Source organism: Corvus kubaryi, unplaced genomic scaffold, assembly GCF_017639235.1.
Source record: "Corvus kubaryi isolate FWS band 111438036 unplaced genomic scaffold, C.kubaryi_AGA036_p1.0 126, whole genome shotgun sequence".
Lineage (NCBI taxonomy): Eukaryota > Metazoa > Chordata > Aves > Passeriformes > Corvidae > Corvus > Corvus kubaryi.
This window is the reverse complement of record NW_024580661.1, coordinates 2,348,806-2,375,527: the sequence shown is the minus strand read 5'-3', so window position 1 is coordinate 2,375,527 and position 26,722 is coordinate 2,348,806. Positions and strand designations below refer to the sequence as shown.

At 51.3% G+C, this 26,722-nt stretch overlaps 1 protein-coding gene across 2 annotated transcripts in view; it reads left to right on the top strand.

Annotated features, from left to right (window-relative positions):
* Positions 1-20,486, top strand: part of RNLS (renalase, FAD dependent amine oxidase) — a 57,487-nt gene extending 37,001 nt beyond the window's left edge. Inside the window, exons 5-7 of one of the 2 annotated variants that reach the window (XM_042021975.1) lie at positions 9,467-9,640; positions 17,085-17,260; positions 20,203-20,486. In XM_042021975.1, the coding sequence (XP_041877909.1) occupies positions 9,467-9,640; positions 17,085-17,260; positions 20,203-20,400 (548 nt within the window). In that variant the 3' untranslated portion in view covers positions 20,401-20,486. The remainder of the gene's footprint in view (positions 1-9,466; positions 9,641-17,084; positions 17,261-20,202) is intronic. The other variant, XM_042021983.1, reaches the window with a different exon arrangement.
* The last annotated feature ends 6,236 nt before the right edge of the window (positions 20,487-26,722 follow it).

Sequence of the window (26,722 nt, the reverse complement as noted above, 5' to 3'; positions counted from 1 at the left end):
AGCATTCCAGAGGCTCCAGAGGTGCCATGCAGCTGTGGGTGCAGCGTGCCAGAGGCTCCAGAGGTGCCCGCGGAGTGCACGGCCAGGGGCATGGAGTGACTTCTCGGCAAGGGCTGACTCAGTGGCCTGGGATTCCTCAGCCTGGAAGGGATGGCTGCGTTGTGTTAGGAGTGCACAGGCACTGGAAAGCTCAGTGAGGCTCTTTGGAGTGACTCAGAAAATGTTTTAAAAAGCAGAGGTCCAAATAGAGGTAATACTGTTAGTCTGGCCTGAATGGGGGGGCAAAACAAAATCCCCTAAAAGTCACCCCAGGGGGGTTCTTTTCAAAGTTGAATGCTGTTCCTGTGACTTTTTGATGTGCACAGCTCTACCCTGTATTCCTTCCTTCTGCATGCTCCTGGTAATGAACCAGATGCACTTTAAAAAGAGAATAAAATATGTTAATATCATGTCTTAAGTGGAAATTTCCAGAGGCCAGCTGAATCCTTCCTCAATAATTAATGCCTGAAAGCATTTTCCTCCAGTACTTATTTAAATGGAAATAGCTTTGGTGTCCGATATTGTAAATCTGCATTGCACTGCCTGGTCCTGCTTCACAGGGGCTGACCTGAGCTGGGAAACAGGGAAGTGTTTCCAGGAGTCTGTCTTTACTGGGACCCTGTGGGACACTCCCAGTTGCTGTGTCCCAGCCCTACAGGTCGTTAGGGTCTTCCACGAGGAGCTGCAGCCCAGAAGCCACAAGCACCAGGCAGATCTAATTCAATTTATTTATGTGTTTCTTCTGCCTGAGTCACAGCACGGAGCAACAATCCAACCTCTTGCTTCGCTGCCTTGAAAAGCTTTTAATGCTATTTCAGCAACTGGTGTAATATTTAAAGGAAATAAATCCTCTTGGCTTTATTATTCAGCTCAATGCTGTGTACAGTAGGTGAATAAGTTATTTGCTAAATGTTTTATGATGGTGATTATGTAAGTAATGAGCTTTTACATTTTGGCACCAGAGAGTACCAGAACTGCGTGTAGTACTTCATAACTTGATGTAGGAAGGAAGCTTAATTTGCAAATTAATCCAGCTTCATCTTCCTGCTGTGCCGTGTCATTACAGAGGACTTAGAAGAGCTTCCTTCCTACATCAAGTTACAGAGTAACTTTTGCAAATTAATTTGCAAATTAATCTGGGGGAGATGTGACAATGAGCTTTATTTTTTTCTAGCCAAACTTTTCCAAGCCTCTTACCTCAAAGGTAAGGTCTTAAATCTATGCAGAGATCCCTGAATAAATCAGATTTTCTCCAAGATGTCTTCAGTTTCTGTCCACATCAGTGCCAGCCGTAGGAACTAGTGGGCTCTGTGAGAATAACACACTAAAAATGGGTTTCAGTATGGAAACTGGATTTGCAGTCCTGCTAATCAGAGTGATAGGATGGCCTGCCATGTGTATAATCTGCATCTCCCTCTAAATGCTTGCAGAGCAGGAGCTGGAGAGGACATGTGCATTTTATTTCTAATTTGGCCTTTACTGACTCATTTCTTGGGGTTCTTTCTAAGTGGATCTGATTTCAGGCATGTCCAAAATCTCCTGGAAAGTTCCGGGGATCTTAACTCCTTGCTGGAAGGAGTTACTCTGTGCTGGTGGCTCCACAGCCAGACAGAACTGGAAGAAATTTCCCAGCTGAAATGTGGGCACTTTGAACCACGACAGGACTGGCTTCCTTTCCCCAGGCAGGTTGTGCTGTAACCACAGGGAAGCTTTGGATGGTGAAAAACACTCAGTTATTGTCTTCTCCTGTAGTTTTACTTGTGTGTAAATGTCATATCCTGTTCTTCCCGGGGTGGAAGCTTAGCAGAGGTTCATATTTTCGAGTGCCATTGACTCTGGATCAAAACCATGGATGCAGTAACCCGCGGGGAGCGGCATTTCCGTGCTGTGCTCTGTGGGCATTGCAGTGCCAGATTCTTTTTGAGTCTTTCGTTTTGGGCTTGAGAGTCAGCTTCTGCCCTCACAACCCAGTCCTCCAAACAACCGGGCTGTAAAGTTATTTTCTTCATTAGTAGAGATAGAAGAAAATGTGAATCTAATGGCAGCACCTGCATTAAACCCACCTGAGAGTGAGCACGCTGGCTGAAGAGAGCAGTGTGGAGCTCCTTGGCTGTGTGTAATGCTGGGTAAAAATAAACTGTGGCATTGGGGATGGAGGACAGAGGTTTGCCAAATTTAAAGAATTGAATTGACTATTAAAAGTAACAGAAAATATTATCGCTTTGGATGAGAGGGGTTTTTTTTTGGTAAAAAGTATGAGTCAAGTGTAGAAGTGTTTGGCAGAGATCCCATGGAGCATCTCCCCTGGTTCCTCATCCCTCCTCCTCTCTGTCCTTCCTCCAGGAGACAAGAGTGGGTGGCTCTCAGCCCCTGTGCCAGCTTTGCCCCCTGCTCTAGAAAAGCTGTAGTTCCATTTCGCTGTTGCTTCAAAGGTTCACTTGAACATGTGCGGTGCTGCAGGAGATGGGTGTAAATGTTTCTTGTGAAAATACCAGGTTTTAGTGTAACACTGAGTGAAATACTGAGGACAAGGAGCAGTGGCCATAAACTTAAACACAAGTTCCACCTCAGCATGAGGAAGAACTTCTTTCCCTGGCAGGTGGCAGAGCCCTGGCACAGCTGCCCAGGGAGGGTGTGGAGTCTCCCTCTCTGGAGACATTCCAAGCCCACCTGGAAGTGCTCCTGTGTCACTTGCTGCAGGTGACCCTGTCTTGGCTGGGGGTTGGACTGGATGATCTCCAGAGGTCCCTTCATCCCCAACTCTCCTGTGATTCTGTGAATTCCTAATAATCTCGTCAAGAGCAGCTGATGGACAGTTATCCAGGCTTAGTTCTCAAAATCATAACATAAAAAACTTAACTTGTGCTGCATTTTTTTCCCCCAGCATCTCTTTTCCACTTCATCATCTACATTTCTGAATATGCCTTTCTTTCACGTGCCACAGACTTCAGATAAGGAAGCTTTGTGCCAAGTGAGCCAGGGCTGCAGTGATTTGAAGTAATTATTCAAGTCCTTATTGTTGCACACACACACAGAGGTGAGCGATGGATTATCCCAGCAGTGGGGAGACTATCACAACAGATACCTGTGTTTAGTGACCCTTTCAGTGCAAACACAGCCATGGCTGTCTTTAACTGTTATGCTGCCTTTTTAAAAAAAAAAACTTTCTGAGCTGTTTGATAAAGAAGCTGGACTGAAAACCGAAGCCTTTCTCATAACCTCTGCTCCCTCCTACGCAGAGCAGCAGCAGGAACAGGCTGCATCTTGAAGTGGTCAGTGCGGTGGCAGAGGGCCAGTGGCATGGTCACTCTGCTGAGGGGGTGGCCTGCAAGGCCTGTGCTTTGTCCCCACGCAGCTGGAGAGCTCAGGGCAGCAGCTCCTGGCTCTGGAGAGCAGTGGGAGAGGCTCCTGCCAGCCTGCTGAGGAAGGAGAGGTGGCCATCCGAGGAGGCTTCGTTGTGTGAAGGTCGGGATGATGTGCCAACCTGAGTAAGCCACCTCCCGAGCAGAGCTGCGGCAGCTGTGATCGTAAACGGCCCCTGCAGATACTGTCTGAGCTGCCCATTCTGCTGGGTGAATCTCTTGAGATCCCTTAACTTGATAGCTGAGCTAAAAATATCTTTGTAGCCGTTGAACCACAGTTTCCTTCTTAGCTTTTAGAGTAGCGGTGGTCACTGGGCACTCGCAGATGCCCCGTCACCAGCAGTGTCTGAGGGATGCCTGGGGATTTGCTGCAAGTAAAGTCTTAAGCAAAGCAGTCCGAGGAAATCACAAAGCCTTTTGGGGCACAGGGTCAGTGGTGGGGTTACTGAGGGCATAGCTGTGAGAGAGGCGGGTGCTCACTGAGATAAAGTATGGGAAAAAATGAAGAAAGTGGAGGGCTTCAGGTCCTGAAAGCTGCAGGGTGGCTGGGCAGTGACAAAGTCACAAAGTTCAGGCCAGGCTCTAATGGTATTCCCACCAAAGCTGAAACTGATGAGTTATTAGAAGAATGAGAAGTTTACAGTAGCAGAGGTTAAGACTAAAAAGAGCAATCTTCTCCTGAAATAAAAAGTCCAGCATGCTCTTATTTTGCAGTTTTAACTGCGCTTTCATTCCTTAAAAGTACTGCTAAAGGGGTTTCTTTCCTTGCTGCTTCGGTGGCTGGTCGCATCTGTTTATCTCTAGATTTACAGTCACCTTGGCAATACCTCAGTAAGTGGTTTGGAACATATTAGGCAGTAGCTGCTGTGCACTAAAGCACAGGGTAGTTCTGGCTGTTTGTTACCTTTTCCTGGAGCTGCTGATCATTGGGATGCAAAACCCCTGTGCCACTCGGCAAGACTGGCTGGTGAAACAAAGTCAGGGTTTTCCCTCTCACCCCTGGCAGTCTTTCAAACCAGGATCTCAGTTTCTTTGCCCAAGTTTGCCCACACACCCTTGTGGTCATGCAAGAGCTGGGTACAGGTGGCCTGGCTGAGCTCTGATGTCATGTGGTGGCCTCAAGGGGAGATGAGTCTCCGCAAGCTTTCAGCAGTACTGAATTAGCAATAGTGAAACTTTCCAAAACAAGCGTTGTTTTAAATACATCTCACATCGCAGCATCTGTTTTTCCCTGCAGTCCTGACATGGTTTCTCCCTGCCCCCAGCAGCCTGAGCCCTGCACTGTCCATCGTGTCTCTTGCCCACCTCTGCTTGCCCAAAAGCGCAGCTGGGAGCCCAGCCCTTGCTGGAGCCTCTGAGAACTGCCACAAGCTGGTGGTGAGGGATCCAGGTGTACACTCCTGCAGTGCCTCTCTGCAGAGAAAGGTGTCTTCAAACTGCCAGAGGGCAGGGATGGATGGGATATGGGGAAGGAATTGCTCCCTGGGAGGGTGGGCAGGCCCTGGCACAGGGTGCCCAGAGCAGCTGGGGCTGCCCCTGGATCCCTGGCAGTGTCCAAGGCCAGGCTGGACACTGGGGCTTGGAGCAGCCTGGGACAGTGGGAGGTGTCCCTGCCCATGGCAGGGGGTGGAAAGAGATGATTTTTAAGGTCCCTTCCAACCCAAACCAGTCTGTGATTCCATGACATTGCAATCTCCTCCTGCACTTTCTGACAAAAGAGTAAAAGTCCAGGATTAAGCCTTGAAGGCCCCAGTCGGTTCTTGGCTGTTGGAGCAGCTGGGTTTATTTTTGCCTCCCTGGCTCTGTGGTGGGAGGCTGGGCTCCCTCCTGGATGCCTGGATGGCAAGGTGCCCGTGCTCCCAGCCTGCCAGCTCCAGCCTTGGCTCTCCTCTGTCCTGCTGGCCCTAATGGGATCTCTGGGTCCGCTCCTTCCCACAGCACGAGTGAGGCAGCGAGGTGACATTAAAGCCCTGGAACGGCAGATAAAAGGCCCTGGCTGTATTTATTGAGTGCTACAGATAAGTAATCCACTCTGCTGTCAGTGTCTGGAGAAACAGCAAATAAAGTATACATGGCCCTTTGCTTTGATGTGATGAAATCTCCAGAGGACACTCACTTCAGTGGCACTCGCAGTGCAGCTGTAGCTGAGTCTTGCACTGGAAAATACAAGATTTTCATGTCTTCATGCATTGCTTTAAAAATATCACTATGGTTGTATGCTGGGCAATCCTGTGTTCTGAAAGCTAGGGTCGGTGTGTTTTTTTTCCAAAATGTTATTAAAATCATCTTAACCGTTTTTGTTGGAAGGGGAAAAATTAATAGTTATTTTGTGGTTTCATACCCAGCGTTAAAACAACAGTCTGGTTTTCATTTAAACCAATAAAAGTATGGAAATTCGAAATGAAGGTTCTCTCCATGTCCTTAGATCAACTTGTTGGCCTTGCTGAAATGCATAATGGATGGAGCAGGGGAAAAACCTCAATCTTACAACTCTTAGCTTTGTTTTTGCATATAGCTCAGCTTTTTTTTTGCTGGATTTCAAATTTGACGTCACTGTCTTGCCTGTCTTCTCAAGCTATAAAAACTTCCTTGGTTTGGTAAATGTGCAGCTGCTTAGAACCCAGTGAACTAGAGACATTATTTTTTTAAGAACCTAAGCAGTAGTGAAGGAAATTAGTTAGCAAACACACGTCAGTAACTGAACTGACACACTTTTAAATTTTGTGGTATAAAGATGACTGTTTGGGATGATGGGTTTTAGTCGGTTCTGGTTTATGGTGTGATCAGAAAGAGACCAGAGGCTCAGCTGGGGCACAGAAAACCCCAGCCAGCCCCAGGGAAGCAGCCCTGCGATGGGGCCCTGTGTGGTGGGGGATCCCCATGCCCAGAGATGCCCTGACACAGCCCCAAGGACCTGGTGCAGCTGCCCAGAGCCTGAGCCTGGCCATGAGTCCTCCTGTTTCTACCCAGCCAGTTCCCTCCTAGCTCTGGTTTACCTGGACAGGGCAGGGCTGAGTCTGGAGGAACCTTTTTTCACAGAAAGGGTGCTCAGGCCTTGGCAGGGGCTGCCCAGGGAGCTTTGGAGTGCCCATGCCTGGAGGTGTCCAAGGAAGGGCTGGAGGTGGCACTCAGTGCTCTGGGCTGGGGACAAGGTGGGCATCGGGCACAGCTTGGACTCCGTGGGCTGGGAGGGCTTTTCCAGCCTCAGTGGTTCTGTGACTGTGTGAGCTCCTCAGTGTGTCTGGGGTTCACATCTCTCCAGGTGAGCAGCCTGTCACTGTCCCCAAAACACCTGCAGGCTGTCCTCAGCCTGGCTGTTATCCCATCTCCTCCAGGCTTGGAAAAGTCGCTTCTTCCTGAAGCTGTTCCTTCCCTGGCTGCTGTGAACGAGCTGCCCTGGCTGTTTACAGCCCTTTGGCCGGGGCAGTCACAGCCCTGGAGCTGCCTGCCTCCCCTCTTCTCCCCTCTCCTGGGCTGCCCAGCTCGGCTTGTGCCCTTCCTTCCTGTACCTCCCTCACCACTCCCTGGCCTAGCTCCACGTGTGGGTGTCTGTTTACACCTGACAAAATCACAGCTTATCCTCGATCCCCTCCCTGCTGTCCAGCATCCATCCCATGACCCCTAACACCTTCTGAAGCTGTACAGCTTGTGGAGACAGCTCCATAATGACATGTGAAATCTCAAACGAGGTACTTCAGAGCCAACTGGCCACCTCAGCTTTGGCAGCACTGAGTGTTGTGAAGGTCAGATGTGCTCAAGGGCTCCCTGTAATAAACCTGAAGCAAATTCTCACCCTGAGGAGCAGGGAAGCTCAGCTCCATCACAGGGAATTTGCTCCACAGGCTGGAGGAGGTCTCATTTATTTTCCTTTCCCCAGGGGAAAATGAGTAGCCAGAGTAACCTGGACAGAGAATAGTGTTTTAGATGGGATGCTACAGCTTCCTATTTGCTTGTTTATAGGACTTCTGTACCCTTCTGAAGCACAGCAAGAATGTGCAATACCTTGTGATTGTTTGTGGTGGCTGTGAGAAAGGGGCCCGGTGGTGATGGATGTGCCCAGCTGGGCACAGCTCCTTCCTGAGAGGGGCCAGGAGGGGCTTTCTGGTTGAGGTCTGTCCCCTCTGCTGTGCTTGATGTGTTCAGCAGCAGCTCTCTTCCCTGTCTGGGCTCCCGTGCTCTGCCAGGAGGAACTGGGACGAGCCCCAGGGAAATGGCTCACGCCGCTGTTCCCGCTTGGAAAAGAGCCCCGGGATGGTTTCCCGGATGCTGGCACCGTGTTAAGCTCAGGCCTTGAGCGGGAACTTAGGCCAGGGAACATTTCCAGCAGGGCGGGATGTGCTCCTGCTGGCATCCTTTCCTGCAGGGCAGCCCTCCAGCCCGCCCCACGGCCCTGCTTAATCCCCCTCCTTCCCCTCCAAGCCACACCATGAAATCCCCCCGTCCTGAGGGCTGCAAAAGCTGGAGGGAAGCTGTGGAAGGGGGCAGGGATGGAAGAGGGTGGAGGTGAGCTGGGGGGGTCCTGCCAGTGCCTGGGTCAGCCTTTGAACAGCACGGAAAAGCGGGATGAAAGCCAGTGCCCTGCCTGGGGCATGCCAGGCTGCTCTGGGCCTTTGGCATGGAGCCCCCAGCACGCAGGAGCCCTGGGTGGCCTTGGAGTAGATCCTTCTTGGAAAGATCTGAGTGCAGGGGTGAGGTGAGAGGCAGCTGGACCCCTCAGCACCTTCTTGGGGGGAGAACTGGAGAGGGAAAGGAAGCTTCTTCAAAGCTGCTCTTGCTCAGCCAGTCCTGCTTCCTCCCTCCGGCAGCTCCACCACCACCTACTGCCAGATGCCGTGTTTCTCCTCCTTCCCTCTCCCCAGGTGTTGTGGCTTGGTCACTGTTTCTTTCTGCTCTCCCCATTTCTCTGTTCCCCAGCATATTTGTGGGGAAGATACGGAAAAAAACTCCCCACATTTTTTCAGGTTTCTTTTTTATCTTGAGGACATTTCAGGGTTGGTTTCTGATGGGATTTGGGGTGGAATCCGACTGGTGTGCTGGGCATTAGGTCAGGCTGGTGGGGGAGAGCAGCCAGGAGCCTCAGCTGGGAGAGCTGTCAGGACACAATCCTGTGCCGTGAGCTTTGGGATGGCCTTGCTGGGGCACTGTGCTCCCTTTGGCCTGACCCACTGTGGGATGAGCTGTTCCTTTCTTCACGCAGCATCAGCTGAACTGCTGTCTCTGCGTGTCCTGCTCTGGCTCAGAGAGGCCTTGGACATCCTTTCAGTCATGGGAAGAGGGATGTGGAACTGAACTCCACAATTAGCCAAGCTGTTGGATTTCTCTGTGGTATGAAATTAAATAGTATTCGAATGCACGCGGTGGATTCGTGCAGCTTTCTGTGAAGATTATGAAATCGCAGCAAAAAGCAGATCTTACTGTAATTAGAAGATAGAAGAGTTAATCATAGGGAGGAATTAGGATTCATACTTGCTCTGAAATTTTCTAAACTGCTTTAAAATACCTTCAGCTGAAGGAGCTGAACTTCGCTACGAACCTTTTGTGTGCTGAAGTGCAGAGTTTTCTTCATTCGTTTGAATTGCAGCACAGAAGTCACAGGGCTCTTTTCCCCAGAGGTTCAAGAGTCTCTGAGTTCATTTTGTTGATATGTGAAGTCATTTTGGTGTTTGTCGAGCCATACAATCATTTACTTGATGTCCTTGAGGCAACCCAAGCATTTTATCGCTATTTATTCGCCCTCTGAGAAAAGATTTGAAAAAAAAAAAGTCACTGAAGTCATCAAAGTTTCGAGTCAGAGGCAACTAGGGAAGGGTTGGGAGCAGCTGGGGGAGGGTTGTGTGTGAGGGACACACTCTGCATAATGCACCATTAAAACTTCATGAAGAGGTGTCCCAGAAAAAAAATACTACAAAGCACTAAGCTTAATATTAAATTCTTAGTTTTAGCAGTCTGGTCATTTTCAGGAAGGATTAATCAGCTTAACTGAAGCATTCCCATATTTGATGTTCTGAGAGGAGAGGGATTGTCTGATTTTCTTTTCCTTTTTTTTTTTTTTAATATTTTCACAGTAATTAATGAAAGCCAAAAGCAGCAACTGGAATCTGTGAGCTACTCATCCCGCTACGCCCTGGGACTGTTTTATGAGGCGGGGACAGGGATTGCTGTCCCCTGGGCTGCTCAGTACATCACCGATAATCCCTGCATACGCTTCATCTCCATCGATAACAAGAAGCGCAATATAGGTCAGTGCTCCCATTATTCCCCTTACACACAGCCACAATGGAGGGTGTAGATCATGAGAAATGCTGTTTAATTGAGTGTTGCTATTCTGAACAGAGCGAGTATTTAGCTCCAAGCCGCAGCGGATGGCGTTTCATGTCACGTTTGGCCTGTAGTGAAGCACACAGTGAGAGCGGGCTGGCCCTCGGAGGATCAGCCCCCAGCACATGGCTTGTGTTACTGTGGTTATGAAGCCCGTGTCGGGGGATTGGAGACATCAAAATGTTGCTATTCCAAGAAAGAGCCGGGGTTCCTTTGTTTAAACACCGATCCATGCACATGCCAGCTTGTCTCCCGCCACCCGTTACTCTGCAGCTCCTGCTCTTTCCACCAGGCTTGGAAGGAGGAATGAGTTGGGTAATTGGGGCTGCTCAGCCCGATCCAGAGTTAGCCAGGGTGCTTTTATGCTCAGGGAGAGGCCCTGAAATGGCTGCACGTGCTCGCTGAGGCTTGGAGAATATCCCCCAAGACAGACCCTTCTCCTCCCTTTCTGGAAGATGCCAGTTGAGGAAGCGTGTGTTTATTAACTGAGTTTCATGTGCGGCAGTGTGGTGGCATAGACCAGCTCAAGAAAAAACACTTGCAGACCAGTCAGAGTCACAGAATCCAGGGTGGTTTGGCTTGCAAGGGACCTTAAAGACCCGAAGTTCCACCCCCTGCCATGGGCAGGGACACCTTCCACTTGTCCAGCCTGGCCTTGGGCGCTGCCAGGGATCCAGGGGCAGCCCCAGCTGCTCTGGGCACCCTGTGCCAGGGCCTGCCCACCCTGCCAGGGAACAATTCCTTCCCCATATCCCATCCATCCCTGCCCTCTGGCACTGGGAAGCCATTCCCCCTTGTCCTGTCCCTCCATGCCTTGTCCCCAGTCCCTCTGCAGCTCTCCTGGAGCCCCTTTAGGCCCTGGAAGGTGCTCTGAGCTCTCTCCAGGGCCATCCCTTCTCTGGGCGAACACTGCCAGCTCAGCCTTTCCTTGTAGGAGAGGTTCTCCATCCCTCTGTGCGAGCACAAATTCCTTGTTTTCCCTATGAATTTAGCCTGTTGATCTGAAAAGAGTGAAAAGAAAACAGAAGAATGGCTGGACTGGCCAAAATAAGGATGTATCCACCCTGATGTGCTTTCTCCGGCAGGGACTTATGGTGAATATGTTAAAAAACGAGCGTAAGGAAAGCCAAATATGAGTGATCTTTTTTCTCTGGCATTCTCTCCTTGTTGCTGACAGTCTTCAGCTGGAGTTTTTCTTGCATCTGAGATTCTGTTGCCATTGTTGTGTTCAACAAAAAGTACCTGGTAGCTAATAGCACCTACTGATATTATCCTTACCAGTGTCATGGAGAAGTTCACCCATCCTTTCCCAAATTCACCCACCCTTTCCCCACCTCTTTGCACATGTGGTCTCAAGGCCCCAGCACCAAGAACAACAAATATGGAACTTCAGTGGTATTACCAAACAGCTTTGCTGTCTCTGGATGCGGTTGAACCAAGTACAAAGCACACTGTTTGGGGCACATTGTTATTAAATGCGTAGAAAGCACCAGAACATCGGTGTTGACACATACCTTTCTCACTGAAATTTCCTTTGAATTGGGGGAGAGTTCTGTTTGTATGAGCAAATTTTTCCAAGAAGAACAAATTGTGTGTGTCTCTTCTAGGAGGCAGCCTTTAGACAGCACAGGCAAGGGAGGCTGAGGGTTGAAATTTATTTACATGAGAAGTCCTGCAACCAAAACACATGAATAAAAAGTTCCTTTATGCTTGTTTCAGCACATATGCAAGTATTTTGCATCTGCTTTTTTTCTCTCTGTGCTTCTGACTGCCCTCCAGAACATTTCAGTGGGAGGCACAGCAGCACCTCGCTGTCCCTTTTATGTCCACTCCGCTCATCGATCTTCCCGTTCTTCCGTTCCTCAACTTTGGTCATTTGGATCCATCTGAAGAAGAGGGTGGTGACAACCAAAAAGTAAATGTTTGGAGAAAGCAGAGCTGCTGAGATCTTCCAGGACAGTCATCATTCCCCAAAAGCCGTCCCTTTCTCCGGTTGTTTCTTCACCTGATGCGTCCACAGTTAATGGAGGCTTCTCTCACCCTCACTGCCACCTCAAACAGTCGCTTTTTAATAAGCAGCATTGAACAATAGAGAGCCAGAGGAAAGCTGGTGGTGATCCCCTGCAGGGGGGGTTGGAACTGGATGATCTTCAACCCATTTTATGATTCTGTGATGCTGTGAGCTTCCTGCTGAGGGACTCACATATGTGTATGTAACACCTCCCTAAAGCAGGTAGTCCGGCCCTCAAAGACCAAAAGGGGAAAGTGTGGCCCTCTCTGTGGAAGCCCAGACTGTCCTTGTCACTTGTCTGAGATGTGGCAGTCCCTGCTTTCACTCAGTAAAGCAGAGACTTCCCACTCACGTGCGTTTCACATTTCCCCGGTGGAACACAAACCGGCCTTGCTGTTAAAGGGGGGTGGGTTTGATGAAGCAGCTCCTCTGATGCCACCAATTCCTGGTGTGTAATCAGGAGCCTCCAGGAGGGAAGGCTTTTTCTACCAGCTGAGGATCCCAGCTGCTGTTGGTAGAATCCCATCCCTGCCTGCAGGGGTGACGTTACGTAAGGAAGAGCCCACGAGAAGCGTGTGCTGAATTCCCCGTGTGGTGCGCATGAATATTAAACACTTCGTGGGATTGGCTGCCTCAAACACCCCATCCATATTTATACCGGCTCGGGGGGACAGTGGGAATTCTCCAGTATAAATTATTTCTGGAATACCGCAGTCTTTGCATCTCTCTGCGTTCCAGGAGGACTAAAGATAGATGACACATAAAAGTGGAAGTGGTTCCTTTCTTTCGCTCCAGGATTGCGGGGTTATGTAATTTAAAGGGAAGATCCGCCTTACAGGGCTTTAGCATCCGTGTAATTCTCGAGTGTCCTCTTTAATTTTAAAATATAGATTCCTTTCCTTCCTGAAGTAAGAATTTTTAGGAAGATGGAGGAGTTAAAGAAGTGTTTAAGTTTTTGCCTCGCTACGCAGCCAGTTGTGCTGTAATCCCCTGCCAGCCCTGCCTGCCTTTCAGAAAAATAATCAGAAACTGTTGGTAGGGCTAATGAAATGCTGGGTTTCTGAATATAAAAAAAGTCAGTGCCATTCTTTCCGTGACTCCTCCCAAATGTGCTTTGTCAGACAGAGTAGATTTTATTCCAGGGAGAATATGGGACCTTAGGGACCACGGGAATTTCTGAGGATAGCTGGGGAAGCTCACTGACCGTCCTTCCGAACAGCAGTGTGGCATTTTGAAAGTGAACCTCCATCTCTTCTTGCTTTCTAGGTGTAGCAAAGTTGATCACTGCTCTTTTTTAAACTTTTAGATAGGGTTTTATGAGGCCTGCACATTGACTTCTCTTTTGCCGTGTGTGATGCCTCCCGGGGAGCAGGGATGCAGCTCCAGCCTGTCCGGAGGTGTCCAGCTTCTCTGCTGCCCTCCACACTGACCCAGCAGCATTTCCTTCTGCCAGGGTTTGTTTGGTGTGGCAGAAGCCCTTTCCCCTCCCCTCCTGCTACCCAAGACCAGAATGGGGTTCAAATACCAAAACACATCTCCCCTGGGAGATCAAAAATTCCTGAGGGTCAGGAAACAACCGCATCTCGGTTTCTGTCGGGATCTGTTATGGCTCCAGGTTTTGGGCAGCAACGTGAGAAAAACACTCCATGCTGTTCCCCTGAAAGGAGGAGAACATTTCTGTGGGAGATGCGTGCCTTTCACTTCCATAGACAGTTCTCTGCTGGAGACTAGGTTGTAACCCTTGGCACTCCTGAGCGCTTCAGCAGTCGCAGCAAACGATCTGCCCTTGAAGCTGGCCTGACTTTTGAGCAGGAGGTTGGGCTAGAGACCTCCAGAGGTTCCTCCCTCCCCCCCTGAGTTCTGTGACTCTGAGGCAGACAATGTTCTGGTGAGGATTCACTGAACACACTGATAAACGAACTGGGAAGTGAATCTAAGCAAGCCCTTTGGCAGTTCTTCAAGCCCTGTCCACTTTTGCTGCCCAGCAAGTTTTAATGTTAGCACAGCTGAACCAGTAACAATCTTCCATCCTCTCTGTGCATGTTTTGTGGGTGCATCTGTGGAGCTTGCAAATTGAACTGCAGGTTGTGGCTGCTTGCTTTTATGCCTTTATGAAAGTAGATCTCCCTCTCTCGAGGGTCGGTGGGTCTGTGGGCTCTGCAGAGTCTGTGAGCCACAGATGTGCTCCACAGTGGCCCTCAGACATGATTTTCTCTCCTAGAATATTATTGTTTGGGCAAATCCAGGTGCCTTTTGCTTTCTTGGGGATAGCAGGAGTTATAGCTGCTTCTCCCTGTCTTTGCCAAGACTCCTCTGGCAGTCAAAGAGCAGGTGGGTCCTTCTTAGGGTACCCCATTAATAGAGTCCCAAGAGTACTGTGCTCTGTCCCCGTCCTGGCACCCTGAAATCCCTCTTACCTGCCAATTCCTCCCTTTCCACAGTTCCTTTTCTAACTTGTCACGTTCCCAGAACACGATGGATACCATCCTGACCATTCCCAAATGGACCCTGTGGCTTTCAGGCTCTGGTGGTGTTCTCTCTGCTAAGGGAACTTTAGGCCTCCGTGGATCCCAGGGATCACACCTCCTCTCTAAAATTCCTTTTGCATTTAGGGACTCTGGACCCTGACCTTGGCATAGATTCACCACAGAAAAGTGGATTTTGTGTTTTGCAGGAAGAAGGTTTAGGTGGGCGGGTGCTCCCCCACGAGCTTTCTCCGAGAACACGTCTTGTTTCACTGTTTTAATCATCATTTCGTATGGTTTATTTCATCGTCATTGCTCTGTCTCCCTCCTTCCCCAAGACTGATGGTAAGGAGGACGTGGCCACCACAGGAGCTGATTTTACACCCTTAGTGCCACCTGAGAACCTGCCAGGGCAGGAGAAGATCCCTGTGGGAGGACTTGGCACCACGGGCTGTTCATGTTGTCACTGCCTGGAGCAATTCACCCACGAGCCTTTTCATGGCCCTGTGACAGTGACAGCAGCTGGACCAGGACACCACAGTTCTGCACTGAAAGTGTCACTCAAAGCTCAGAGCCACCTTCCTGACACCTGCGAGCCCCTGTGCTGGGGGAGTGGCCTTGGGCTCTGTTCTCTGTGCTCTTGTCCAGGGCACCTTTTATTAGCCCCATCCTTTTTCTGGAGGAGAGTACTCCCAACAGGCTTAACCCTGTGTGAATTCTCACTGTCAGCAGTCTGTCCTTCCCTTTTTCCACACAGCCTGTGTGGTTCCTCCAGCTGGGAATTGATGACGAATGTTGAGACAGTCCCAAAATGTTCAGAAGCTGATGGCTCCTGCCTTCTGCTCACAATCCAGAAACCTTTCCCCTCATTCCCAGGTTCTAGGTCAAGATGCAGTTTTCCACCACTCAGGGCCCTGTCCCAGGGGTGCTCTGCTCACACAGGAAGGGGCTGTATCCTCATGTCCAGCTGGGATTTTCTCCCGTTGCAGTTGTGCCCAGTTTGTCCTGTTGCTTTGAGCTTCCGAGAAGAGCCTGCCTCTGCCATCTCCGTCACCTTTCCTTTGGGATGTGCAGGATGCAGTTAGAGCCTCACTTTTCAATCCCCCACTTAATTCTGCATATATTCAATCTCCTGTCTTTGCAATTCCTCCGTTTCCCGGATCCGTGTGTGTGGTTGCAGACCTGCTCAGAGGGGAGGACACTCCTCAGGGCGCTGATCAGACTGATGGTCCCAAGCTGGCTGCTCCATAGGCCACAGGGTCCTCCCAGCTGTGCATGCCAGCGAAGAGAAGAGAGGTTTGAAAGGAGGTGGGCGTTGACTGGAATCGTTGGTGAAATCGTGGGTGGGATCACTGGCTGTAACAAGACCCAGCAAGCAGTAAATACTTATTTTATTAAAATGCTTCGGCATCTTTTAATGAGCCCTTTCGTCAAGTTTATGCGGAAGAATTTGCCAAAATACCACGTGCACTGTAATAAATCCCAGTTAACCTCATAGGCTTCCCCACTTGGTCTTCTGTCCCTCACAGTGTCTGTGGAGAGACAACAGAATACCTGGTTTCTGCCCCAAAAAGGGGAAGGAAAATCTGAGTAGCGTTGGTGATGCTTTTCCAGACATCTGGAAAAGCCGATGCCCACTGAGATACGTCTTGTGGTAGCTGTGAAACCAGGAAACATCTTCCCACCTTTTTTGCCACATTTTCACAGTTTTCAAGAGCAAGGGTTGGCTGAGCTGGCCCACCCAAGAAAGAGACTCAGAGAGGGGATCCTTCCGTAGGAATTCAAAGCTGTGGCTTTCACGCTTGCAGATCTGGCACTGCTGCACCTCTGAAGTGGTCAGACCAGGACAGAAAGCTCGCCAGAGAAAGACATTTTGGTTGCCTTTGGAAAGCTGGAATGTGCCATCTTCCCAGAGGGCATCTCCAGCTTGAGGAGCTGGAGAGAAGGAGTTTATCAAGCTTGGTGCCTGGCAGCCAGAATGGTCAGAACGTGTTCAGCCGCCTCTTTCTTTGTGGGTGCCTCGGTCATAAAGCGCTCGTTCGCCGAAGCGCAAATCTTTGTCCAGGAATGCGCTAATCCAAGCAAAGGTTTAACCAGGAAAGGCTTTCTGCTCCCCAAGGAGGGAGTTGCTGGGTAAGGGAGTGAGAGGGAATCACTTCACTGAACAGCCAGCTCAGCTGAAATGCAGCATAACCCAGGTCGTGTCCTTGCTCCGTCCTGCTCGTCGGAGTGGGAATGACTCACACGAGGATCTGCTGGGTCCTCATCCTGCCTTGGCACGGGGAAGTCCCTGAGCCCAAAAATCCCCTAATCCAGGCAAATTCTCTGGCTGCTGGTTGTTAGGCCACGTCTGTAAGGTGACAAGCCAACAAGCCAGCGGGGACAGGAGTCACCTGCTGCAGAGAACCTGCAGCCAGCCCCAAATGGAACAAAGCCTGGCCCTGTCCAAGTCTGCTGGGATCAACATCAGCACCTGAGCTATGATTGCATGTTCAAAAGATGAGAACAAACTTTTGCGATAGGACAAGGGGTGATGGTTTTAAACCGAGGGAGGGTCGATTTAGATTAGATAAAAATCCTAATTTTTTTACAATGAGGCTGGGGAGGCCCTGGCACAGGGTGCCCAGAGAAGCTGGGGCTGCCCCTGGATCCCTGGCAGTGTCCAAGGCCAGGTTGTTGCAGAGATTGTCCTCCTTGACTTGTGTTCCTGTTGTGAACAACATGTGTTGTTACTCCTTGTGCTTTTTTCTTCCCATCTGGAAGAACAGGGGGGTACCACAGATATTTTTGTCCTTACTCACTCCTAGGCTGGAGGCACAATTGTCAGCACGTGGGGAAGGCAGGCATTAATGAGCAATCCTTCAAAAGCTGCTCTCTCCTTTCTCTCAGAGTCTCCTGAAGCTGGGCCCTCGGTCGTGGTGCACACGACTGTGACCTTTGGAAGCGAGCACCTGGACTCAGACCCTGCAGAGGTGCAGCAGATAATTCTCAGTCACCTGCAGAGGATTGTGCCCTCCCTGCCTAAACCAAGCAGCATCAAGTGCCAGAAATGGAGATACTCCCAGGTACTCCCTGGTGGGACCAGTCAGCTGGGAGGGCCTGCTGGGGCTGTGCTCTCCATCCTCAGGGAGCAGGAGGGAAGGGGATGGTTGCTCAATACTTGTAACACATTGCTCCACACAGCTGTGAGCAGCATCCAGGGCTGGCCAACAAAAGCCAGGTCATTTTTAGCCATTTTTTAACATCGTGGGCCTGGCTCAGCAGTGAGTTATGCAGCTCTCCTGGTAAGCAGGGGTAGGAGCAGCGTGCAGGAAGGAAGTAAATCCCACGTAATTCGGTGGGATTTTTGCTGGCATTTAAAAAACATGACTCAATCCATCCCTCTGCATCCAGAAGTATGTGGTATTACTAGCAGAATTCCCACCCTACCACAGAAGAGCAGGAGTACAGATGTACTAATTGTTATTATTTGATTTGGCCCAGCTCAATTTAACAGAATGTTATGTGAGAAGTATGCTAAAGTAAACTACCTAAGAGCAATAATAGCAGAATGTGTATATTTTGCAGTCCTCTTCTAAAAATCTGAGGAAATTGTTGGTGATTTCCTAAAATTTGGAGTGTATCTCCACGTTTACCCAAAGCCTCTCAAGTTGAATTACATCGGTGAATTTGAATGTGGAGGTTGATGCAAAATACTTACTTTTAAAGCAGTCCCCTAAAAACTTTTCCTTTTTTGAAGTTGCTGGGGATGGCTGTTGTGGAGTCTGCTCATACCCCTTGATCTGCATGCAATTGGGGAACCTGGCCTCGTTAGCACAGAGCTCATTTTCCTGCGAGTAAAGTATTGGTGGATTGCACAAGCGACCTTAGCACGGGTATTAATAGTTATACAAAACACATCAAAGTCGTGGTGTGTTCTCTGAGTTCCTCTTTATCGGTTCAGGGGGATATTTCTTGGGGGGAAAAGCAGGTGTCACTGTTAAGGTTCCCTGGTTGTGACATGTGGTCTCTTCTCCTGCCTTACCTGCTGAGAACTGCCGGTGGTCACGGGAGCTGCAGGGAGGAGCGGGGAGAGGAGTCGGATCCAGCTCTGGAAGAGGTTCCCAAATCCCATCCAGCTCCTGCTTCTGTTGCTGCTGCCAGCCAGGGCTCTGACTCCAGCAGCTGCTGGTGCCACAGGAGGAATTATCACCAGCCTGTAATTTGGTGGATGAATGTCAATGTGTCATAGGTTGCAAATAAGTCCCTGTAGGTCAGACCCGTTATCTCAATGAAGAGATCTCTAATGCCACCCTATAAAGTAATCACTGCCTAAATTAAATATCTGGGCAGAGCTCCCTCTTTCTCCTAAAGCTCTCTTTACTTTCAATTATAATAAGCTGTTGCCACAGAGGCCGAGGGAGCTGATAAGATGGGTGCATCTTTCCCCTGCCTCTTTTAGATGGGATTTATCCTACTTGTTAATTAAATCCGGCTGTAACATCCTTCACATGGCCAAACACAATCCTGGGATTAAAATGCAGACATTACAATTATCCGTGGCAGATGAGGGATTAGGACTTCCAGAACTCTACTGACACTGCTTAGCAGCACAGCTGCAGTTCTGGATCCCCTTGCTCTAATTATGGTGAAGGCACCATTAGCATTCAGAGCCAACAGCTTCCCAACCCACTGTGTGTCTTTGGCAGAGCCACTTTACAGGGAATTACTGAGGCTGGAAAACACCTCCAAGATCATCAAGTCCAACCTTTGACCAGGTACCAGGAGGGGTAGGAGCTGCTTGGTAGAGCCAGCATCAAATAAACACTGGGTAGCCAAGAGGGAAGGAAGTGCAGAAAGCCTTTTTCTGCCAAATCTTTCTGCATTGTTCATACTCTGATCGATCTGTGAGAAAAATTCAGGAATAAATTAAGTACTGACTTAAAACTGGTCTGAGGGAGGGGCTCTGTCTGGATTTGCCACACCTGGATAGACTCTTCTGTTAAGCTGAATAAAGGATAAGGGCTTGCAGGTGGTTATTTCAGCTAATTTCCTCTTTGCAGAGATGCTAACACCCAGTAACAGAAGGTGCAGCCAGCAGCATGAATGTGGGTGCTTTGCAGCTCATCCACCTTTGGCAGTGGCACAGAAGGGCTTGGCAGTGGCCAGCTGAGGGGACATTTGAATCAGTGGAAAAATCCCCTGGATTTAGCAAGATTCCTTGGAAGCTGACGGTCCCACCAGGGGATACAGCAGTGGTTTACTGGGTGGAAATCCAAGAAATGAGCAGTTTTACTCTTCTGTGTCAGGCTTTAGCAGGTTGGACAGCAGCAGGAATTTCTGCATGGAAAGGGTGCTCAGGCCTTGGCAGGGGCTGCCCAGGGAGCTTTGGAGTGCCCATGCCTGGAGGTGTCCAAGGAAGGGCTGGAGGTGGCACTCAGTGCTCTGGGCTGGGGACAAGGTGGGCATCGGGCACAGCTTGGACTCCATGGGCTGGGAGGGCTTTTCCAGCCTCAATCATTCTGGGATTCTGTGATCCCAGAGACAGCAGGTTCCCTTTCCTGTGTTGAACCTGTCTGGGATTTTCCAGGCCCTGCTTCGCTGATGTGAGATCACCCTCACACCTTTCTAGATCTCTACACCAGGGTCAGACAATTCAGTTCTGCTGAGACAGGCTGAGAATAAAACAGAACAGGCTGTGAAGTTTCTAAATTTTCACACACAGTGAAGTTTTACTCCGATTATTTAACTCCCAGAAATAAGTGTTTTACTGTGGTACTTTGATGGTTAATGTTTGGATCTGCCTTTTGGGATGGGAGGCCGGGCTGGACAGGGTTGGAGCTGCCTGAGACAGTGGCAGGTGGCCCTGCTGATGGCAGGGGGTGGAACAAGATGATTTTTAAGGTTCCTTCCAACCCAAACGGTTCCGTGGTTCTGTGATGTGCTTCTCAGGAACACAGATCTTTCTGCTGTGAGATTCAGGTAAATGAAATACTCTTCCCACTCCCTTTCTGTCTGTCATTTTCAGGTTACCAGAGCTGTACCCAATTGCCCAGGACAGATGATTCTTCACACTCAGCCTCTCCTGATCTGTGGGGGTGATGGATTCACGCGTTCCAACTTCGACGGCTGCATAGAGTCTGCCATGAGCCTTGCAGAGGCTGTGAAGCCTCACTTACAGCAATTTCAGAGTCAGGCTGCTAAACCTCCTCTAGATTTGTTATGAATGTTGCTGTGATGGATTGAATTTAACATCAACATCATCTTGCAAAAAAAACAAATAAAGGAAGATGTATCGGTGGGCTGGAATAATTATTGGGATGGAATTACATTGAATTTTCCAGGATCTGTGCTGGGAGAGGTTACTTTGATTGAAGTAAGGCTTTCCCTGGCTCTGGGCAGAGGCACAGAGCTCCAGCATTTTTGCCAGGTCTCCTGATACTTCTACAGCCCGTGAAAATTATGTCAAGGAGAGGAGCCTGACTTGAAGCAGCACAAAAATCCATGAAGCTGCAGAGTTTATTCTTTGGAAACTCCTTATTTACTCCTTGTCCTAGTGCTGGGACACAGGGAATGGCTTCCCTCTGCCAGAGGGCAGGGAGAGATGGGATATTGCGAAGGAATTGCTCCCTGGCAGGGTGGGCAGGCCCTGGCACAGGGTGCCCAGAGCAGCTGGGGCTGCCCCTGGATCCCTGGCAGTGCCCAAGGCCAGGCTGGATATTGGGCCTTGGAGCAGCCTGGGACAGTGGAAGGTGTCCCTGCCATGGCAGGGGTGGCACTGGATGGGCTCAGAGATTACTCAGAAATCCTTTATTTATTCTAAATTTGATTTTAACTTGCCCTTCCTCTTAAATCACGTGTCACAAGTCTAGTACCTCTGTACCACGGCACTAAAAATAACAAAATGTAGCAGACAGAATTTAAAGCATTAGAGGAGTACAGTTCAGCCTCTGTTTTTCTGATTTTACCCCTGCATTTCACCCAGCTCTGACATCCTGTATCGCAGCACTGACCACTGTGATTTACTGCTGCCTTTGACCATTTCCAGCAGAGTATTTTAAGTGACACTAAGAATTTAAGATTTGTTAATTTTAAAAGTAGGCAGAAAACTGGGTGTGAGGTGTCTTTGGCTCAACACTGTGTTGCTCCTCTCAAATGGTCGTTCTCTGAAGAGCTGTGATGCTCTTCCAGGGGCTTTGCATCAGCAGCAGCCTCTGGTACCACAAGTGACAGATGAGTGGAGATGCTCTGTCCTTTCAGCAGTCTCTCAGCTTTGGTCACCCTGACGCCTCACAGTACCTGTTCATAAGCAAAGCACAGGCTCACAGATGTTTTTTGAGTCATGAGATCTTTCAATTTGGAGGTTTTTTGAATCCTGGTGAGTCTCAAATTGCTCCTTCCTCATATCCCAGAGTCCCTGAGGCTGGAAAAGCCCTCCCAGCCCACGGAGTCCAGGCTGTGCCTGATGGCCACCTTGTCCCCAGCCCAGAGCACTGAGTGCCACCTCCAGCCCTTCCTTGGACACCTCCAGGCATGGGCACTCCAAAGCTCCCTGGGCAGCCCCTGCCAAGGCCTGAGCACCCTTTCCATGCAGAAATTCCTGCTGAAAGTATCACTCCAGTCTATCAAAATGCCTCTGCTCTGTAGCTTCCCTCCAGATTAAGATGGTTTAGATGGAAACTGTTTGGGGGGTTTTTTTAAGGTGGAGGGGAAAAGCTGCTGGATGCGTTGCTCTGGATGCGCTCCGGGCAGTGGGAAGGCTGGGAGCAGGGAGATGTGGAATTCCCACACAAGGGGTGACGGGGCTGAGGCTTCAAAGAGGCCACTGTATCCAGAAGGGTGGCAACAGAAGAGACTTGTCTGGTTGATTTCCTGGGATTTTCCCTGATTTTCGATTAACTGGCAGATTGGTCCGTTCCAGCCGCTCTTTCCTCATTCCCAGACAAGGGGGATGGCTGTGTCTGCTCTCCTCCGTGCCGCGGGCCACAGCCACTGCCTGAAGTGGAACTGGAGCCTTCCAGCTCCCACACCACCATGTTCTTTGTCTTCCTCACCACAAGGAAAGCCAGGGCTCTGGGTTCTCCAAGCCTTTCAGCTCCCAGCTGTGGTAGCTTCCAGCCAGGGAACATCACTTGGCAGGGCAGGCCCGTGGCATCCTGTGCAGCCACTGCCCTTGCAACAGGATCAGGGAATATGGGAACAAGGCTGTAATGGATGGATCTGCCAGTTAATCAAAAATCACGTCTGTCCAGGGAAAATCCCAGGAAATCAACCAGACAAGTCTCTTCTGTCTCCAGAGACCTGGGCTGTGTTTTTGCACAAGCATATGAAAATAAATTAAGAGATTCATTTAGTTTTGGAGAGTTGGGTTCTTTTTTCAAAATTATTTTTAAAAGGCAGCTGCAGGTGGGAGGTGCTGCCCAGCTGAAAGCACGTGGGGGGTTTCCACAGCACTGAGCTGTGAAGCATCCCTGCAGTGAAAGCCACTGGAGCAAGCCCTGCTCTCCCAGGATTTCCTGGGGATCTCGCTGGCTTTGGATGTGCCAGCATTGCCACGCCTGGCTCTCCTGGTAGGCACGAGGAGGAAGGTGTGGAGGTCTCTGGCCTGACCCTGCTCCCGGCAGGACCAACACCAGAGCTACGACAGGTTCTGGGAAAGCTGGGGCATCCTCACCCTCCCCTGCGACCACGTTTCCTCTGGGTGGAGGGACAGCGTTGTGCTGGAAGCCCCCGACTCAGAGCAGAGGTCTCTGGCCAGATCAGGGCGTGACTGGCGGAGGAGTTTCCTCCTCGAGCCCGTGCGAGGAAAAGGAACCCGGCCCTGGGCCACCGAGCCCGTGCAGTCGTGTCTGGGTCACCGGTGCCAGCCCGGCGCCAGGGGCTGTGGCAGCCGTGAGGAGGCTCTGCTGGAACCAGGGGCCCGGGTGCTCCCAGGGCAGGACCAGGGCGCTCTCTGAGCCGCCCAGCGAGCACCTTGAGCCCCTGTGCAGAGATTTGCCGCGAAGCCAGAGCCGGTTCTGCCTCTAATCCAGCCTCTGGCTCAGCCGTGCCGTCCTAAGCCGCTTTGTGCGGCAGAGGCGAAGCCCCGAAAGCCCGGAGCCTCGTGCTGCCGCTGTGCCCCGCTCCCTGAGCCTTGCTCCCGCCTTCGGGTGGCACCTCCGGGGGCACGGCTGCGGCAGATGCAGCCCCACAGGGCATGGAACAGCCCCTTTGCCGAGGAGGAGGAGCAGGGAGACTGACTGGCTTCCTTTTCGGGAACAGCCAGGCAAAATTCGTCCCCTGGAGGTAAATAAATGGGAAGAGGCGAGAAATAACCCCGGGAGTGTAACAGCTCAGCCCCAGTGGAGAGATTTTGTGCTGAGCAAAGGGGGTGCAGGGCAGGTTGCTGTCATCTTGGAGGTTGTGGTGCTGAAGCCCGTGGAGACCCTCGGGAAGCCTCGTGACTCCCGTCGTTTCCCAGTTTTCATCCCATAACAGCCGAGCATCACCAGGGAAAACCCCAGCCGGGTCCTTCTGCGCCGCGCTGTGTGCGGCTGTCCCCGACTGCCCCGAACGCCTGGGCAAGGGGGTTTAGTGCCGGGGGTTCAGCGCAAGCCAGGGCCACACGGGCGAGCAGCCAGCCCGGGCCCGCCCCATCCAGGCCGTGCTGTGGGAAAACGATCCCGTCCCCCCGTGCCGCTGCCACCCGGCCGCCGAGCGGGTCACGGGGACGCTGCGGTCAGCCACAGCTCAGCGCGACACTATCTGCGCTGCACAGGGTTCCTGCCGAGCCGAGCGGCACCTCCTCCCTCACCTGTGCCGGCCCGGAACACCCTTCCTTTCTCAGCGCTATCAGCGCTCGCATCTCCCCTCGGGGCGGTCGCACTCGCCACGTCTGTACAGCGGAGCACGCCCTGCGAGCGCCGAGCGCTGCTTCCCTGGGCTCCTGCGGGCCGTGGCACTGATGGTTTGACCATCCTTTTTCAGCCCGGACCGGGGGGGCAAAGAAAACGGTTAAAAAAGTGTTGGGCCGTCAGCGCTGGAATATAGGTCAGCCTCTGTGCCGGCAGCTGCCTCCCTTGCCCGGAGCGCCGGGAAAGGGGGTGAGCTGGCAGGAGACGAGGGGATCCGCCGCTCTCCTTCGGCCCCTTCTCCGAGCGCAGAAAATCCCGGCTCAGCGCCTCGCAGCCCAGCGAGGCACGGCCGCCGGGGCCGCTCGCAGCGAGCCATCTGCACGTGGCCGGCCCCCGGCACGGAGCGATGGAGCCCCGGGAACACGCCGGGACAAAGGGATGATTGTTCTCGAGCTGCTCGCAGATGTGCTGCTGCGGTAGCCACGGGCTGTGCGCGGAGACTGCTCTGCCCGGGGAGGGCTGGAGCTTTGGGTCTGCTCCAAACCCTGGCTCATCAGCACCCTGCATCCTCAGCCTCCCTCAGCACACCTGTGTAGTGCAAATCCCGCTTTCCTTTGATTTAAAAGGCAGTCCTGGGGGCCGGCTTGGGAATGCAGGACGGGAGCGAGTGTCAATAAAGCCCATCGTACATCACAGCTCCAGCCCCGGCCCTTGCCAAAGGACTCGCCAAAGGATTTTTGAGCAGCTCTGCGTTGGGGACAAAACTGGGGTTTGTGCCCCAAACGTGGCTGGAGATGGTTCCCGGCTGTTCCTCCAGGTAAAAGAGCTCATCTTAATTCCGCCCACGCACTGTGTGCTGGAACTGGGAAGTGAAACAGCAAATGAAAGGGACCCATCTGCACCTGGTGCTGGCCCCTGACTCACCCTTCATCAACCTCCTGCTCTGGGGTGGATTCTCTTTGGGTGTCCTAGGCTTTTCCCTTAGAACCAAACTCACAGGTTGGATTGATGCTGAGCAAGCAGCTCAGCTCCAGAGAGAGGAATCTGGCTGGGCAGGGAGAATTTCAGGATCAGTTCATGCCCTAGCCACGTGGTCAAGTGACCCTTGGCTGAGAAGGGGACGTGGTTTGGAGGAGTGTGTTTTTCTTTGCTCAAATCTGCCTAAAAATAGGTGAGTTTTTCTTGTGGGACTTCTCTTTTTTTGTCCTTCTTGTCTGCAGGTATTATTTTTTAACTTGGTCAGTAAGAGAACGACCTTTTTTTGCATGGATAATAAAAAAAAAAAAATATTATTTTTTGCTTTTGATTTTCCCTGGGGGTCATAAGTGGAGCTGAAAATCCCGAGCCACAGTTGCTGATGCAGTGTACACGCAGAGGGCTTTGTGTGAGGGTGCTCAGCCTGGCCTGGGTCCAGGTGGTCATTTTGAGAGGAATAAGCTATCCAGCTCCTAAACTACTGAGAAAAACAGAGCTGGGAGACTGTGAGGCAGATTTTCTGCCTGCATCTGTGAGCACAGGGTGCTAAAGAAATCCCTGCTTCCAGGGAGCGGCCAGAGGGTTAATTTTGGCTCCCTCTGCCTCACTTTATTCTTTGGATAATGAAATTAGTTGTTCCGAAGTCTTTTGAAGGGCTGAGCTGAGCCTTCTTGCAGAACAATACATGCTGTGCTCTCGATGTGAGTGCCCTTATGGTGAACTTTGAGCTACACATCTGCTATAAAGAAGTAACTCTTATTCCCAGTTGGCCATGGCCAGGAAAAGATTCCGGCTCCATCCACGCCTCGGCACAGCTCTGTTTGCTCCATGGAAGCCTGGCCTCGGAGCAGAGGGGTAGGAACTGTTTGGAAACCTCGTTAAAACGCCCCGGCACGTTCAGCACTTTCCCCGGGCGAGGGAGAGCTGGAGATGAGCCCTGCAGGAGCTGAGCACGCGACTGAGCTGCAGCCCATTCCCAGCAAAGCCCCTAAATCCGGCATTAACTTCCCAGCTGTGCCGGGAGGCTGCACCAGGAACTTCCTTGGGATGCTTTTGGTCAGTGTTGCCGATCTGAAACACTCACTCTGGGCGACTGTAGGTGGATTTACAGAATCCCAGGATCCCTGAGGCTGGAAAAGCCCTCCCAGCCCATGGAGTCCAAGCTGTGCCTGATGCCCACCTTGTCCCCAGCCCAGAGCACTGAGTGCCACCTCCAGCCCTTCCTTGGACACCTCCAGGCATGGGCACTCCAAAGCTCCCTGGGCAGCCCCTGCCAAGGCCTGAGCACCCTTTCCATGCAGAAATTCCTGCTGCTGTCCAAGCTGAGCCTCCCCTGGCCCAGCCTGAGGCCGTTTCCCCTTGTCCTGTCCCTGTTCCCTGGCAGCAGAGCCCGACCCCCCCGGCTGCCCCCTCCTGTCAGGGACTTGTGCAGAGCCACAAGGTCCCCCCTGAGCCTCCTTTGCTCCAGGCTCAGCCCCTTTCCCAGCTCCCTCAGCCGCTCCTGGGGCTCCAGCCCCTTCCCAGCTCCCTCAGCAGCTTTGACTTTATGGCAAAGCTGTTCCTGCACGCTTCACTTGACCTGCTCACTTTCTTACCCCTGTTCTGCTGGGGCTGAGGGATGCCCAGGATGGGGCAGAGGGGAGGGTAGCAAGGACAGTGAGGCCCTGGCACAGGGTGCCCAGAGCAGCTGTGACTGCCCCTGGATCCCTGGCAGTGCCCAAGGCCAGGCTGGACACTGGG